This window comes from Phocoena sinus, chromosome 19 (assembly GCF_008692025.1).
Source record: "Phocoena sinus isolate mPhoSin1 chromosome 19, mPhoSin1.pri, whole genome shotgun sequence".
Lineage (NCBI taxonomy): Eukaryota > Metazoa > Chordata > Mammalia > Artiodactyla > Phocoenidae > Phocoena > Phocoena sinus.
The window spans coordinates 40446504-40462602 of record NC_045781.1 but is presented as its reverse complement, the minus strand read 5'-3'; the positions used below and the strand labels follow the sequence as shown (position 1 = coordinate 40462602).

General features: G+C 61.2%; 2 protein-coding genes across 7 annotated transcripts; one reads left to right on the top strand and one right to left on the bottom strand.

Annotated features, from left to right (window-relative positions):
- Positions 1-143: 143 nt before the first annotated feature.
- ACD (ACD shelterin complex subunit and telomerase recruitment factor) lies at positions 144-3390 on the top strand. 3 transcript variants are annotated; one of them, XM_032614404.1, is made up of 13 exons: positions 146-491; positions 644-810; positions 893-1026; positions 1179-1272; positions 1359-1435; positions 1546-1590; positions 1704-1738; positions 1894-2045; positions 2124-2220; positions 2303-2389; positions 2580-2953; positions 3070-3161; positions 3242-3390. In XM_032614404.1, exons 2-13 carry the CDS (start codon positions 712-714, stop codon positions 3318-3320), a joined length of 1365 nt encoding a protein of 454 aa, XP_032470295.1. In that variant the 5' UTR covers positions 146-491; positions 644-711; the 3' UTR covers positions 3321-3390. The 3 variants fall into 3 exon arrangements, with proteins under 3 accessions (XP_032470296.1, XP_032470295.1, XP_032470294.1); XM_032614405.1 differs by having other exon boundaries at positions 144-810; positions 2124-2205; positions 3242-3381; XM_032614403.1 differs by having other exon boundaries at positions 146-810.
- A 4-nt stretch (positions 3391-3394) lies between these two features.
- CARMIL2 (capping protein regulator and myosin 1 linker 2) lies at positions 3395-16099 on the bottom strand. 4 transcript variants are annotated; one of them, XM_032614400.1, is made up of 39 exons: positions 15712-16097; positions 15362-15456; positions 15218-15268; positions 14920-14982; positions 14696-14820; positions 14476-14567; positions 14198-14268; positions 14017-14090; positions 13797-13872; positions 13605-13693; positions 13388-13482; positions 13223-13309; positions 13029-13141; positions 12837-12914; positions 12630-12706; positions 12434-12538; positions 12179-12248; positions 11945-12026; positions 11751-11847; positions 11612-11669; positions 11329-11501; positions 10973-11135; positions 10791-10892; positions 9297-9425; positions 9104-9217; positions 8777-8937; positions 8614-8701; positions 8291-8443; positions 8113-8179; positions 7407-7642; positions 6441-6541; positions 5995-6358; positions 5788-5910; positions 4849-4885; positions 4621-4692; positions 4266-4487; positions 4028-4108; positions 3637-3714; positions 3395-3558 (listed from the first exon to the last, which is right to left on the bottom strand). In XM_032614400.1, the coding sequence occupies exons 1-39, from the start codon at positions 15749-15751 to the stop codon at positions 3446-3448; spliced, it is 4215 nt and encodes a 1404-aa protein (XP_032470291.1). In that variant the 5' UTR covers positions 15752-16097; the 3' UTR covers positions 3395-3445. The 4 variants fall into 4 exon arrangements, 2 of the variants coding, with proteins under 2 accessions (XP_032470291.1, XP_032470292.1); XM_032614401.1 differs by having other exon boundaries at positions 5788-5907; positions 15712-16096; XR_004347085.1 differs by lacking the exons at positions 3395-3558; positions 3637-3714; positions 4028-4108 and having other exon boundaries at positions 4418-4487; positions 5802-5910; positions 15712-16099.

Sequence of the window (16099 nt, the reverse complement as noted above, 5' to 3'; positions counted from 1 at the left end):
AAGCGGGGGCTACTCTTTCGTCGCAGTGGGCAGGCTTCCCATTGCGGTGGCTTCTCTTGTTGTGGAGCACGGGCTCCAGTGGTTGTGGCACGCGGGCTCAGTATTTGTGGCTCACGGGCTCAGTTGCTCAGCGGCATGTAGGATCGCGGACCAGGGTTCGAACCCATGTCCCCTGCATTGGCAGGCGGATTCTTAACCACTGCGCCACCAGCGAAGCGTGAATGCTATGTACTTTTATTTCCACTGGCCTAACAAGACTGCGCATTTTGTAGATGAGGAAACTGAGTCACAACAAATAATTGCTGAACTCCTTGGGGTCACAGGCGTTGAAGTGGCTTTGAGCCACCCACTCGGACCACCCTTGGCTGCAGCCTCAGGCCCCAGATCCCTCCCACTCCATCGGAGCCAGCCCTTGGCCCCTTCCTGCCCAGTGCCACAGGAGTCTTGAAGAACGGCGCAAACGCCCGGCCGCTGCTTGGAGAGATGCTCGGGTAAGAGTAAACAGGACAGCATACAGTTGAACCAACACGGGTCTGCAAACAACTTCCCGAATAGGACGCGCTCGTGCGCACGCGCGGGCACGCTCATGGGCGGGACTTCGACCTCAGGTCCCGCCCATCCACCGTACGTTTCCTCTTCCGAGGAGAGGCGGGGCCGCAGCGCCAGCGGGAAACGCGGTCCCGGTTTGCTCGGCTGGCAACCGCGGCGGGAATGGCAGGCTTGGGGAGTCTGGTCCTGCGGCCTTGGATTCGAGAGCTGGTTCTAGGGTCAGAGGCACTCTCAAGCCCGCGGGCGGGGCAGCTGCTCAAGGTGAGTCCCCACCCCCTTCTCAGGGCCCGGAGACCAGTGCTGGGCCCCGTGCGGTGGGTTTGACGCAGGTCGTCGCCGTCAGGTACTGCAGGAGGCCGAGGCCCCGGGCCCGTCCCGCGCTCCCGACACGTCTGAAGGGGCCACGCTACTTGTGTCCGACGGGACCCACAGTATTCGATGCTTGGTGACGCGGGAGGCTCTGAACGCCTCGGACTGGTGAGAGAGGCTCCGCGGAGCCTGGGAAGATTGGAATCCGGTGGGAGAGCACGAGGCTTGAGCCCGAAGTGGGCGGGTTTCAGGCGGGCGGGCCCCAGGCGGGCGGGGCAGTGTTCAGGCCAGCGCGTTAGTGAGGATCGCGCTCGCTGCAGGGAGGAGAAGGAGTTCGGCTTTCGAGGGGCAGAAGGCCGGCTGCTGCTACTGCAAAACTGCGGGGTCCGCGTCCAAGTCGCCGAGGCAGGCGCGGTGAGTGTTGAGGCTGGCTTCGGTGGGTTACTGGGCCCGACTTCCTGACAACTCCTGAAACCCGGTCCCTGAACTCACTCCTCCAGCACGCGGAGTTCTTCCTCCAGGTGGACCGCTTCAGCCTGCTGCCCACGGAGCAGCCCCGGGAACGGGTGACTGGTTGGTAAGTGATGCCTCTATCCTCCAGCTGTACTCCCCACCCAGGCCTGGCTGGCGTTGGCATAGGCCTTGGGCTCCTAGTTATATTGACTGCCTCCTACTTCTCCTTCCCAGCAACCAGGACCCGGATGTGCGGAAAAAGCTCTATGACTGCTTGGAGTGAGTTTGGGGTTGGGCTCTTGGGTCAGGTGTGGTTCGGTCAGGGAATGGAAAATCTGTGTTATCAGATAGGCTTCAGGATTTTTTCTCAGGCTTGTTCCCTCTTTCTCTAGGGAGCACCTTTCAGAGTCCACCTCCCCCAGTGCAGGTACTTATAGGGGTTGGCCAGTTGCCCATACTCCCTGTAGAGTGATTTCTCCAGCCATCAGCCCCCTGCTTCCTTAATAAGCTCTTCTCCCCCCCCCGCCCCACCCCGTTCCTCTTCTTTGAGCTTCAGCCCATCCCCGGGTCCTCTGTCCCTAGGCCTTTCACTGTCCCAACTTCTGGATGAGGTAGAGGAGGACCAGGAGCATCGGGGGGCGCTAGTGAGCCTGGCTGAGAGCTGTCTGATGCTGGCAGGCCCTTGCACAGCACCCCCCCTCACCCGCTGGGCGGCCTCACGCTGCAGAGCCACGGTCAGTCTGGGGCTTCTCTTGGGAAATGTCGGAGTGGGGAGTTGGGCAAGGGCCAAACTGAATGTTCTCATCCAACAGGGAGAAGCTGTGTACTCTGTCCACAGCCTATGGCTGCACATCTCTGAGAATGACCAGCAAATCCTGAGCTCTCTGGGCCCAGGTCAGAGGGCACAGGGTAAGGAGGACTGGAGAGGTCAAGAGGGGAGTGCCTGCATGCCCAGTGCCCCCCGTGCTGATAAGCCTCCCCTGACCACCAGGCCCTGAGCTACCCCCACCACACCCGGCTCTACAGGACCTATCTCTGACTCTCATCTCCTCTCCTCCTTCCTCACCCAGTTCCTCGGGTAAGCTGGTGCTCAAGCCCCATGTTCTTGGTGCTGTTTATCAGTTAGATGCCTGGGCTACACAGGATGCTGTGAAAGGGCACAGCTGGGTGGGGAGGTGAACACAGTTCCTGCAGGCCTATGTTCACAGGTTATTCAGCTAGTCTGAGCTGAGAGGTCTGTGCCCATGGTGAGTCCCCTTCCTCCTCAGGAACCCCTGCCCTACCCAGCCACATGCTGTCAGAGGAAAGTGGTGCCAGTATCAGCCTTCTACCTGCCTTGCCCTTGGCTGCTGCAGACCCAGCGCAGAAGGGCAGCTCCCAGCCCCTGTCAGCCATCTGCTCAGCCCATGGCTCCCTGCCCCCCAGTTCCCCACACCCCAGCCATGTACCCAACTCCCCACCCCTGAGCTGCACCCCAAGTCTGTCACCCCTTGGCCATGTCCCCAGTCTACACCAAGCCCCTGTAACCATGGCCCAGAGACGTAGTCTGGAGTTCAAGGAGCTAGGGTTACCCCCTAAGACTCGGCAGCACTCTCCAAGGACAAGAACCACCAAGGAAGCCCTGGAGTCCAGCTCTGTCTGGGTGAGCATAGCACCCCTTACAACTGGAGAGTAGAATGGGGCTGGGCTGGGGGTAGCCTTGGATGAGGTTAGGGGCCTTTTTGGCCCCTCTCCAGACACAATACCCGCCCCCTTCAGGACCCCGCAAAGAGGCATCGTGACGGTTCTGCCTTCCAATATGAGTACGAGCCACCCTGCCCCTCCCTGTGTGCCCAGGTCCAAGCTGCCAGGTGAGTGCCTGGGGGCGCCCCCCCTCTCTTGGTTACCCGTCCCAGTCTCCATTGGCCTACAACCATGGTTCTCTTCCCAGGCTCCCTCCCCAGCTTGTGGCCTGGGCCTTGCACTTTCTGATGGAGCCACAGCCAGAGGCTGAACTAACCCAGGTGTGAGGGGTCGTAAGCACGTGGGAGGATGCGTGCATGGGTCCGTGCCTGGGGGTGGATAAACAGGGCTTCACACCAGCTTCCTTTAAGTTTTTTAATAAAATAATCTCATGCGGCAGGAAAGGAGAAGGTCAGGGGTTGGGGCCGCCGCCTCTTTGGTCTGTGGCTGGGGATGGTGGGCTCCGCTCAGGGCCTGAGGGCTCTGTAGACTGTGGGGGTAGAGGCTCGGCTCCGAGGCCAGATCCTGCACAGGGAGAGAGGAAGGGTCAGGACTGGACTGAGCAGGCCTGCCGCCCACCCAACTGGCTCCAGCCCCCTTTACCTATGCTTGGAGATGGAGGTGCCTCAAGCTTTGGCCTGCGCTTGAGGACAGGTGAGCGCTGCAGCCGCCGGGGCCGTTCTGAGGGATACAGAAAGACTTGGGGAGGGTTGCTAAGGGCTTGCTGCCTGTCCTCGACCCCCACGCACACTTGCCTTCAGAGCCTCCCCCTTCCCCAGCATCCTCCCACCCCTGGCAGAGGTTGCTTTTGTGGAGGTAGAAGCCAGGGCTAGTAGGAAGGGCTTCTCAGACCCTTGCTCCTGGCCTCTGGCTCCCTGATTTCTCAACCCCTCACGCCACTGGTGGCCCCCTCTGAGGACCAGAGCCTCGAAGGGAGCCCCCCCTCCCCCATCTCCTCCTGCACTCAAGCACACATGGAGGTGTCTCCCCTCACCAACAGGGGCCTGGAGCTGGTCCTCATGCACAGACACTGCTCGTCGACCCGCCAAGAGAGGCCTCGGCCTCAGCTGGCCATCTGGGGGAGGCCAGGGTATCAGGGTATGGTCCCAACAGCTGCCCCCCGCTCCAGCCCTTGCCTCCCACCTTCAGGGTCTCCAGAGGAGCTGAGTTCCCAGTAGGGACTCCTCCAGGCCCTAGCCCAGTATTGGGTGGGGGCTAGGGTACCTGCTTACCTTCATTCCTGGAGCCTAAGCAAGAATCCTCTGGGAGGCCCAGGCTGTCTGGGGAGGGGCTGGCTCTTCGGAGGCTTGGGCTGGGACAAGGGGAGGGGGGGCCCGGACCATCCTGTTGACCCCAGCCACGGCCCCTGAGCTCTGCATTCAGCTGCTGCCCTAGTGTCTTCCAGGTGGCAGACTCGGGCCCCTGGCCCCCTGGACCAGGTCTGCATGAAGGGTCTGCAGGGAGAAAGATGTCAGCCAAGACCTGGGCCAGGCGTCGGAAGTGAACCTGACCAATGGTTTGATCCCCTCCAGCCTGTCCCTGCATGACCCCACATGACCCCCAACATGCACAGTGGCCCTCACTCACCAGCAGACACAGAGTGGGTGCGGGACTTGATCGAGATGGGAGGAGCCTCTGTGGAACTGTCCATAATGTCACCTGCAAAGGCAGGGCTAGGGGCTTAGGCTTAGTGAGGGGAAGAAAAACATGGCTATTCCCACTCTTCTGCCAGGGAGAGCAAACCCCTTGGGGTCTATCTCCTCCCCAAAAATGTACTGCACTAGAATCCTCTGGGAGGCCCAGGATCCCACTTACCATCCGAGCCAGCCTTCTTGATCTCTCCATCTTTGCTCTGTAGGAAATAGGGAAGTTAAGCTTGATCCTGTCCCACCCTCGTGCTAGCCTTGTCCTTTTATTCATTCTTGTTTATAACCGCCACTAAATGCCCACCGTGGGCTGGGCAAGAACATGGCAAACCCAGTCCTGGTCCTCTTGGAGCTCAGTCTGTGATGGTGCACAGTTAACACACAGAAGCATATTGCAAGCACAGACACAGAAAGTAATTTCTTAATTCTGTGATTCCCTTTCTATACCTTAATGTTTCTGAATTCAAGCTGAGTTTCACTTCATTTGTGTTTCTTATTTTCCTGAAGTTATTAAAGGGATAGTCTGTAGGGTGGTGGTTCTTATTAGGAACTGTGATCAGAGAGTGGCATTAGCAGGGGGGCCATGGAAGAGAGGGAAGGAAGGCCCACAGGGAAATACAGGGATGGATGAAGAGGGACCTGGTGTAGCCCACGGGTGGGGATGAGAGGCTGGAAGTGGGGCAGGGAGGAGTTCCAGACGGAGGAACCTGTGTAGAGGCTCTGAGATGAACCGGGGTTGAGAGCAGTGAGGTGAAAGCAGTGACCAGGGCTGAGACCCCACTGGGCCTTGAGGCAGGATCAGGAGTCAGGGCAATGTCTTGAGGGAGGAAGCCCCTGGAGGATTTGCTATTTCAAATGCAGATGGCAAAGCCAGATGTCTGTTAGATCATCTGTTAGACCATCCACTTCAAGGAGGAGGTATCAGTGGCCTGGGTCAGGGTAGAAGCCAAGAGAGAGAAGAAAGGTTGACTCTGATGACTTTTGTGGGGAAGGGAAAGAATCGACAGACCTGTCATGAGTCTCCTCCTGGTCACATAAATCACCCACATAAAACGAGCTACGTGTCACCTGCCTCCTCACTTCCCACGTGTGTCCCTTCCCAGCTCACTTGCTTCCTCTTGCCTTCGGCACTCCCGCTGCCTCTGCTCATGCCAATCCTCTGCAGCATCACTTGTACTCGCTGTTCAAAGGTTGGGGCCAGCTCCGTGTCTCCCCGCTCCAGGGGCTGCTGCTGGGGAGAGATACCTGAGTGGGGAGAGAGCCCACTGCCCTCACTGTTCCTGCAGAGCCTTCACTCCCTGTCACCAGGCCTCACCTTGTCAGGTCTGGCACCCAATGTTGTCTCCTCCTCCTCAGCAGGTAGCAGTATCATGGAGTAGGCCTTGCTTTCCCGAGTGTACCGAGGCCGACTCCTGCGGGTAGGGTCGGGGCTGCTGGTGCCCCCCTCAGCCCCACCAGCCTCCTCACCACGGCCAGGACGGGCTGGTGGCCGAAGCAAGTCCCCAAGTGTGGTTTTTCGAGAGCGGGGAGCTGCCCCAGGGCTGGTCTCTAGATCAGGCCGTGATGCACGTGTTGAACGAGGCTTCTTGAAGGCAAAGAGAGTGCCCAGCTTCTTTCGAAGTGTACGGGGGACAGGGGTGGTACCCCCCTCGGCTGCCGGGTCCTCCTCGGGGGCCCAGCTGTGGGGACAGCTAGCAGTAAGTGGGAAGGCCCATGGAGCATTCCACTCTCTCCCACCCCTTGCAATTGCCCCTTACTCACAGGCGATCCTGATGGATCAGCCTTTTGGAGAAGAATTCCTCCACGCCCTCGTCCACACGGGCACTGAGCCCATTCCCTTCCTGCGGCAGGGCTGGGGGCACCTGAGGAACACCACAGGGTTAAGGCTCCAGGCTGAGTGCAACTGTGACTTCTCTCCACCTTCCTTGTCCAACGGCAGGCTCTGGGCAACTCCAGGACTTGGGAGCTGCAGTGACCCTATAGGGCTGTTGACACAAGCTCTCCCACTGTGCAGCTGGTGGGCAGAGATGCTGGTTTCATGTACCCCCCTCGCCTGTAGTTGGCCCTGGACATAACCAGTTCACACCCATGCTTGTCCCACAGAGTATCCTAAACACCCTGAACCACCTGGTCACCAGCAGGCTAGAGCCCACGCACCCGCTGGGTCACACGTTCCCACTTGCCACCCCCTCGGCTCCAAACAGTTCCCTGCAGTACCCTCCACCCCACCCCACCCCACCCCACCCCACCCAGCCTGCTGCCGGCTCAGCGGCGCCTGCTGCTGCGTCAGACCCTCTGGGGGGCCTCAAGCCGGCTCCTCCCCGCCTCTGGCCCCGTGCCCACTGCCCGCGCCAGTACCCAGCCCACACACACACCCGCACCGGACGTGCAGTAAACTCAGGATTGTCCCCACAGCCAGGGGCCCAGCATCTTTCATTAACCCCGGGGGAGGGAGGATAAGACAGACGCCCCCTCTCGCACATCTACCCATGCAGCGGCCAACCTGAGGCACAGTCCTACACCCAAGCGCTCCCCCAACAAAATCCACACACTCGTGACCCTGCATGAGCATGGGGTGGGGGGTTGGCCAGGAAGAAGCCAGAACTCGGCAGTATGACCAGGTGGTCTTGGGCACCCACCTCCCTGCCGGCCATCACCCGTAAGGCGCGAACGGGCCACTCGCGACCCCCAATTTCACGAGCTCTGGAGTGGGGGTAGGGCGCTCACCTGGGGGCCCCCCGGCGGCGGGCGGTGGTGGTGCTGGCGCCGTGGCCGCGGCCGGGCCCGGGTCGGATGGCGCAGGGGCTGCCCGGCGGGTGGCAGGTCCATGCGAGGCAATGGGCCGGCCAGGGGCCCAGGGGCGGCGGGGCTCGGAGAGCCACGAGCAGATGGCCCCGCCTGCGGCTCTGCATCTTCCCCCGGAGCCGCCAGCTCGGGCTCCGGCTCTGGTTCCTCAGCAGCACCTGAGGGGAGAGCACCAGAAGAGCACCAAGCGCCAAGCCCAAGGAGGTGGCAGCGGCGGCGCTAGGGCGGCGGGGGACCCGCCCAGGGCGCGGGGAGGGGCCCAGCTACGCTGCCCGCCCCCCCACCCGCCCCTCCCCCTCCGCCGCTGTCCGTGGTGCTGAGCGCGGCCCCGAGCGGCGCGCGGCGCCGCCAAGCATGCGCATCTTGGGGGTAGGGAAGGGGTGGGGGGGGCGGGGAGGTAACGAGGTGAGAGGAGGCTGTGTCCCGGCCCTGGTCTGCTCAGGCCCCACCTTGTGCTAACTGACCACAGCGGACCCCAACTCTGTACGCTGCACGGGGGTCCTGGCCCAGCCCACTCAAGGGTCAGGGAGTTCCCAGGACAGGGGGTGAATGTATGTGTCCAGGTGTCCAGGTCTAATGGAACTTCAGCCCAACCTGAGTAGCTCTCTTTCCCTGGCCCCTGACTTACTGTGAGTGGAGGGGACCAGGTGAAGACAGCGGTTGGATTCAGGCCACTTCTGTGGAGGACTGTCATCCTGGTGGGGAAGACACAAACTCAGCCTGGGGTGGCGGGGAGCTGCCTCCCCTCCTTCTACACTCCAGAACAAGATGGGAAGTTCTAGGCCCAGAGTTCTAGGACCACCTACCTTCTGTTCCTCTTCATTCTCCTTTTCCTTCTCCTCCTCAGGGAAGAAAAGACCTTCCAATTCCCCAGGCCCCAGGGGGCTGGGCTCGCCTCCATCTAGTGCTGGTATGACAGGGGGCGTTGCCTCTGTTGCCTGTTGAGCCAGACTCTCCACCTGCAATACCAGGCACCCCAAAGATGGGAGGCAGGGCCTCAGCTATAGTCGTATCAGTGCAAAGGGAACCCTGAAATACCCCTGGGCTATCTGACCCCAGAAGACATTACAGAACCCCTGCAAGGCAGTGGCTGTGCGTGTGCGTGTGCAAGCACGCAGTTCCTGCTCACCAGCCGATCCCGGGCTGCACTCAGACCCGCAACAGCCTGAGCCACAATGCTCTCTGCCAAGGTCCCTGTGACTGACAGGCGCATGTCCCTGACGGCAACAGAGGGCAAGGGTTAGTGTGCTGTCTCTACCCAGCCCAGCCCAGCCCAGCCCTATCCAGCCTACCTGAGCCTCGTGAAGGCATCTTGCAGCAGGTGCTCTGGGAGCAGCTCTGGGAGACCCCTTGAGCCTCCCAGGACCCCTTCTAGCTGCTCCCTCCACCTGGGTCCCTGCAGCATCTGTGGGCAGAGGCTCCTTGTGGTGTCCAGTGTGGTCTGAGTGAAGTCCTGGGCAAAGGTCAGAGCATGGTGAGGGTGTGGCTGGGGCCCAGACCAATTGGCTTGAGGCTCCAACCCTCACAGAACATTGACTCAGGGGATATCACAGGCAAGCCTATGGATGGGGGCCAAGCCTGAATATGGAGGTGGGGCTGGGGCAAGGGCACTATCTCACCTGAATGTCCCGGCGGCAGACCTCGCCCACCTGTCCCAGGAGGCCCTCCAGCTTCTGCCGCAGCTGCCATTGGTGGCTTGGGGAGCTCCCAGCCTCATGTAGAATGGGGAGAATCTGGAGGCCATGGAGGAAAAGGAGTTGCAAATTGACACCTAAGAGGGGAAGGGTCCTCGTAGTGGGAGGGGGTGCTCACACTGAGAGAGAAGTTGGCGTTTTGGATGGCATCCTCGGCCTGGTGCACAGCAGCTTCACCCTGGGGCCCAGCCCCACAGCCCAGCAACTCCACATGCTCCTGCACCGACTGACATAGTTCATTCACTTCCTGGAGGGCAAGAGGAATCAGTCTCAGCCTGGTTCCCTCCCCATCCCGACTGCTTCCTTCCCAAGGTCTCCAACAGGGTGAGTGAGGTCCTGAAACTGATACCATCAGGACAGCCACTTAGGGACCCTATCTGTTCAAGGAGGGAGTGCAATGTCTCCTTTAGTTCATTGTAGGTACTTTATATATACTTCCTAAGTGTCCAGAATGGGAAGGAAAAGAGCTGTTAGTCATGTCAGTGTTTTAGAAGCTCAGTCTGTTCATCATCCAGCTAGAGGACAGATTGAGGGATGAAGAGAAATGGGAGTGAGGAGTCATGGTGGAAGGATCAGGGACAGAGAAGCATGGCTGGGGTGGGAGTAAAGAGTGGTGTGTTTGAGAGAGTCGGTCAAGAGGCAGAACCAAGGAGGTCTGTGGGGACTTCAGTGTGGCCAAGAGAGACATGGACTGAAGCTCTGTCCACAGCACTTGGTGGGTGTGGGCACCAGCGAGATTGGGCTCCAGGGTAGAGAGAAGAGAGAGATGTGGGAGACGATGAGATCACTTGAAGACACAAAATGTGAAGCCCCTGCAGGATGTCTGGGTCACGATGCCTGGGCTCTGGAGCTTGGGAGAGAAGTGGGAATTGGGAATGGATGGATGGGGAACATCTCACCAAGACAAGGTACTGGAGGGAGATGAAGCCAGAAAAAGGGTCACTGGGTTTGGTCACAACAAAGGTCAGTGGAGAGGGGAGGGAAGCCCTGTGAATAGGAAGTCACAGGTGGGGCTACAGTTGGGGGTGGAGAGAAATGATTGAAGATTTTAAAATACCTCCTGTCTTTGACAGGGGAGCCTATTTAAATGCTTTAAGGGAATTCCCTGCAGTCCAATGGTTAGGACTCCACACTTCCACTGCAGCAGCCCCAGGGTCAATCCCTGGTCCGGGAACTAAGATCCTGCAAGCTGTGCAGAGCAGCCAGAAAATAAAAAAATAAAAATAAAAGGTTTGTAGGAGATACACACTGTAAAGTATTTGCATAGGTGACAGGGCATATTGCTGGCAACATACTCTTAAATAGCTCAGGACAAAAAAAGTTCTGTGTGCTAGTCTTGTAATTTTTCTGTAAGTTTAAAATTAGTTCAAAATTAAAAGAAAGAAAAAAAATGCTTTAAAAAAGCAACTAGGAGTGTTATTTGGGGAAACTATTTCAAGAGCCTTTGGCTCCTCTGCAGATCAAGGAACGGGACTTGTCTGGGACAGCAGGATTCAGGCACCATGGCCCCAGGAAAGTCAGAGCCTCAGACTTATGGAGGCTCTCAGCTGCCACAGCTCTCCCCATCCCCTACCTTCTGTGTGTGCTCAACGTCGAGGGAGGGGATTCTGACCTGTTCGGAGGGGTCTGACCCCAGACCTAGTGGCTTCGGGTGGGAGGTGCAGTCAGTAGAAGCGTGGTCTGCGCGGTTGTTCCGCAGGAGACAGGCTTGGATCTGGGCACAAGAGATATTGAGAACTGGTGGGGGGTGGGGCCAAGGCACAGAGGAGGGCGGGGAAGAGAGGGAACCCCCACCTGATGCACCGCACGTGCTGTCAGTTCAGGGCGGCTGCGCTGCGCCTGGGCCACATCGTTCAGTGGCAGAGGCATGGCCTTCAGGCTGCGGTTCTGCTCCAGGGCCTGTGCCACATCCAGCAGGCCCAGAGCAGACGTGTGGTTCCGGTCCCAGACCACAGACCTGGGCCGGGCCAGGGTTCAGTCGGGGGTGGAGCTCTGCAAGGCCCCACCCAACCCCGCTTGCCTTTCCATTCGTCTGGAGCACCCCTGCGCTCCACTTGCTCCGCTTCGTTCAGCTCTACCCCTTAGCCCAGTAAGCCCCTCCATACACGCCCTCCTCCCCCATTTGGTCCCATCCCTCTGACCCCGCCCACCGGAGCCTCGTGTTGACCCGAAGCGCCTTGGCCAGCATCTTGGCGCCGGTGTCCCCCATGGCGTTGCCGCTGATATCCAGGGCTGTCAGGTTAGGATTGGCGCCCAGGGCCCGGAGCAGGACGCTGGCGCCCAGTTTCAGTCGCGACTCAGCCACGGACAAAGACTGCAGGGGCTGGGGTAAAGAGAGAGCCATTTTTGGTTGGAGTCAGGGGTCATCAAGCAAGGCAGGTCAGGGAGCAGGGGTCCATCGCCTGAGGATCCTGCATGGTTCTGTGAACTCACACAGTCGTCATCCTGCATGAGCTGAACAATCCGGTGCAGGACGTCGTCCAGGGTCTCCCTGTGGGCAGGGGCAGCGGTTGGTGGGAGACACGGGTGGTGGGGTGCTGTTGGGAGGCCCAGGAGTGAGATGCGGGCTCACTTGCACCGGACGTTGAAGTTCCTTCCAAGCGCCACGTGTCGCAGGGACCGACTCCTCCCGATGGCCAGCACCAGAGTCACCATGTCTGAGCCGAAGCCTGGGGGTGGCTCAGGTCAGGCACAAGGCGAGGCTGCGGGAGTGGGAGGGGTGGGAATTTGGAAGATGATGGGAGGATGGGTTCTGGGCAGCCTCACCATTATCTGCCAGATCCAGGGAGCTCACTGCGCCAGCGTCGCACACTAAGTCTTGAATCACCTGAGCGCCGGCGGAGCGCAGCTGAAGGTGGAAGGTGGAATGCACTCAGGCCAACAGGCCACAGGTGGGGAGGATTAGGCCCTCAACTGCCCAGCGCTTCCGCCTCGCAGCCCCAGCCCCACAGCCGATGTGTGGGCCCACTGCCCGCTCTCGTCTCTGGGCCGGGCGCTCACCTCACAAGCGCTGAGGTCCAGGTACAGGTCGTCCATGTGTGTGTTGAGCGCGAGGCCTTCCAAAAGCGCCCTGGGAGGGAATGTCACAGGGGGTGGCGGGAGCTGGGAACAGGGGCCCTAGAGCGCGAATAGCAAGAAGGAAGGGCCAGGATGCCAGGGGGGTCATGGGTGCGATACGAGCGGGGTGAGGTGCTGGAGGCCAGGCCTGGTGGTGGCCGCACAGACGGGGGCCTGGCCGTGGGCAGGGACACTGACCTGAGAGCGTCGGGCGGCAGCTTGCAGCCCGCCAGGCACAGGTACCGAAGCGTCGCGGCGCGGCTGAGGAAGAGCTGCAGCGCGTCCGGCGCAGCCCTGGACTTCCTGGGGCGGGGGAGCGGGAGCGTTTGGCTTCCTGCCGCAGGAAGGCGGCTCCCGGCAGAGCCCCACCCCCGCCCCGCCCCGTCCGCCTTACGTGCGGGAGAACACGTTCCTCGAAGCGTCGAGGTGTGTGAGGCTGGCGCAGCAGCCGCGGGACAGCGAGGCGAAGAGCTGCGGGAGGAGCGTGTGGGCTACACTGGCCGGGGGACTGAGCCCCTTCCCGCCCTGCCCTCCAGTCGACCCTTGGGCCTCAGGCCTTGCCAGCCCGACAAATCATCCCCCCCACTGACCACCCCCTCACAGTGTCCAGGGCGGTGTCAGTGCCTGCGAGATTCAGGAACGTCAGAACATTAGGACGGCTCAGGAAACTATAGAGGCCCTGGTGGGAGGATGGAGATGGGAGGGAGGGAGTCAGGGATCACCCCACCAAAAGCTTCCTGACATCCCACTGCCTGCGGCGCCCCCAATCACCGCCCTAAGGATGGCCACTCACCCCATTGTCCTCCGAGGCCCCCAGTGCCCCGGGATTCCCAGAAAGGTCCAAGTGGGTTAGGGCAGAGTCAAAGGCTGCATTGAAAGCCAGCGCCCGGCCCAGAGCCCTCATTCCTGGTGGTGGAGGAGGGGGCTCACAATCAGGCTGCCCCACCTCCCAGCTCCACCTCCCCCAGCCATCCTCAGCCCATCTACCTCGCGGCGTCAACCCAGTCTGTGCCAGGGTGAGTCTTCTCAGGGCTCCAGGATGATGCTCCAGGTGTCTGCTGAGTGCAGCCACGCCTGGGGGATGGGGGCAGCCATATGGGTCTCACCTCCTCCAGCGCCAGCCCCCGGGGGGTTCCCCAGGCTCAGCCGTACCTCGGTCATCCAGCACGTTCCCTGCCAGGCTGAGTTCCCGCAACCCGGAGCTCGTGTGCCCTGCCAGGGCCTGGGCCAGTCGCCGGACAAAGTCTCTGGGGACCAGACCCCAGATGTGAAGCTCTGACCCTGGATTCCCAACTCCTCCCCAGGCCACTAGTCTCTCCATCCCAAGCCCCCAGACTCCCCTCCCCAATCCCTACCCCGTCCCCCCTACCCCCTCAGGCCACAGGTCTCCAGCACCAGCTCCTCCAGGTGGGATGACTGACTCATCATGTGCAGAATCTGTTCCAAGACCTCAAGGCTCTGAGAACCAGAGGATGGGGGGCGCTCAGTGGGCTACACCCTGGCCCCCCAGGCCACGCCCCCACCCCCACCCCCGCTGCCGCCGCCGCGCCTATGCTCTCACCAGCTTCATGTCCACGCAGGAGAGGCACCGGAACCACAGGTTGTAAGACAGGGCGGCCACACTCAAGGCCAGGTCCCTGGGTGGAAGAAAAGGCAGGGGCAGAGCTCAGGGCCCTCCAGCCAGATCCTAGGCCCAGCATACCCCCTCCATGGAGAGGCTAAGGCCCAGGAATGTGGGTCATGGAATCTTCCTCTCTTCACAGACCTTGCAGGCCACTCACCGACTTCCCAGATGGCTGAAGTCGCCTAGGCTGAAATGGCGGCAGCCCTGACGATGGTAGATGGTGTCCACATCCTGGGTGGGAAGAAAGTACCTCCAACTTACTCGGGACACAAGGCATAGGGAGGGACTCAAAGCACATGGGGGATCTCCAGAGCCTCCAGAGAGGGCCCTACTCTCACCCACTGAATCTCCTCTCGGAAAGGGAAGCCATTGTAGTCACACAGAGCCTCATATGTCTCCGAAAAGCCACCTGAGTTGGTACCGGGGTGTGATGGAGCAGGGGTGGGGAAAAGAAAGAGAGAGACAAAAGGTCAGAGATGGAGGAAGATCAGCCCGAAACTGGGTAGTGGCTGTGCCTTGAGGGGCTCTGTTCAGTTTGTGAGACCTCCAAATCCAGGGGTCAGGATGCAGGAGGGGGTAGGCTGAAAGCCCTGTGTGGCCCCACCTTGGCCCTTACCACAGGGGCTGCTGGGCGAGGTGGCCTCTGAGGGGCTGCTTCTCTCCAGCCGAGCCAGCATGGAGGGGGGCGTGGGCCTCCGGAATAGCTTCCTGAGGAGGGACATGGAGAAGGGGGCAAGGGACTTCTAGGCCCTGGGAGTGAGGTCACCCACTGCGCCATCCAGAGCACCCCTTGCTGCCCTCCTTCCCCGCCAGCCCCCTCAGTTGCTGGGCCTCACCCAAGGGTGGAGCAAGGGAAGACCTTCCTGATGGCAGCAGCGATGTGCTGGGCCAGCTGTTCCAGGGCAGCCACACCAGGAAATTCCAGGACCAGATCAGGCAGGGACTCCAGCTCAAAGGTGACCTGGGGTGGGTGGGGCAGGGGCTGGGCTCCAAGTGTGGGGCAGGTTGGGGGAAGGGGAAGACCAGACTACAGGCCCTGGTGGGGCACTAGGGGTCTCACCTGAGGGGGTGTCTCCTGCAGCGCCATGGCCTGGACCTCCAGGTAGCTGAACGTGCAGTCCACCTGCAGAGCGCCTGGGTCAGCCTGGACTGAGGCCTGAGCCCCACCCTCTGGGGAGCCCAGTCCTTTGTGCAGCCTGGATCTCAGAGCTGGACCTGCCTACACTCCAGTCCTGCCTGCTCCGGGGAGCCCAGAGCTGTTGGAAGGGCAGAGCCCGCAAGGACACCACCACAGATACAGCCCTCATCAAGGAAGCTGCTGGAGGGCAAAGGGGTGGCACCTGGGCCCTGGGACTCACCCTCAGGGGAAGGCAGGTGTGGAGCAGGTAGGCTCTCCATCGCAGCAGTGCCTGAGGGGAGAGAGTGTCTGACACCCTGGGCAGGGCAAGAGCCTCTTTCTGCTGGGGCCCCAGTGGCCCTCCCAGCCTCTGCCCCGGCCATACCAGGACATGACCTTGCTCAGCACCCTCCCGCTCTGGCAGCCAGGTTTTCAGCAGCAGCTCTGCCTCCTTGGGCCACAGGAACCTGGTGATCTCGCCTGTGGAAGGGCAGCCTGCTGGGCAACTGGTCCTCCCATGGAGGTCAATTCATGCCCACGGTCTGTATCGGGCTAGGGGGCCTGGGCTCATCTGTGGGCCAGTGAGGAAGGAGTGGAGTGGATTTCGGCCGCCAAGCCCTCCCGAGGAGCAGAGGGAACCGCTTGCCCGGTGCCACGAGGCGCTGGGTGGGCCTCTGCTTTCTGGGGCCGCTCTGCTTCCTCCCAGCCAAGAAGGCGACAAGGGCCAGGGCTTACCTCGCAGCTCGCAGGATATGCCGTCGGGGGTCTGGGCCATGCGGCCGGCCCGGCGGCCGGGTGGCCCAAGGAGCTCCGACGAGAAACGGTAGCGGGGGGCGAGCACAGGAAGCCTGGGGCCTCGGCGCGCACTGCAGCCACCTGCTCCTCCTGCAGCGGAAGGTAAGCGCCGCTTCCTGCCAGGCCGCCCCCGACCCGGCTCCTCCCTGCCAGGCCTCCGCGGGCTGGGAGAAGTCGCGCGGGTACGACGGTGTAGGAGGGGGACAGATCCCAGCTGCCCGCCCGCGCCGTCGCTCAGGAGCTACTCCGTTAGGGCAGACCTGGGAAGGGAAAGGAGAGGTGTGGCCGGGAGGGTCTCGCGTGTCGCGTGCCTCTTTCGGTTCCTACC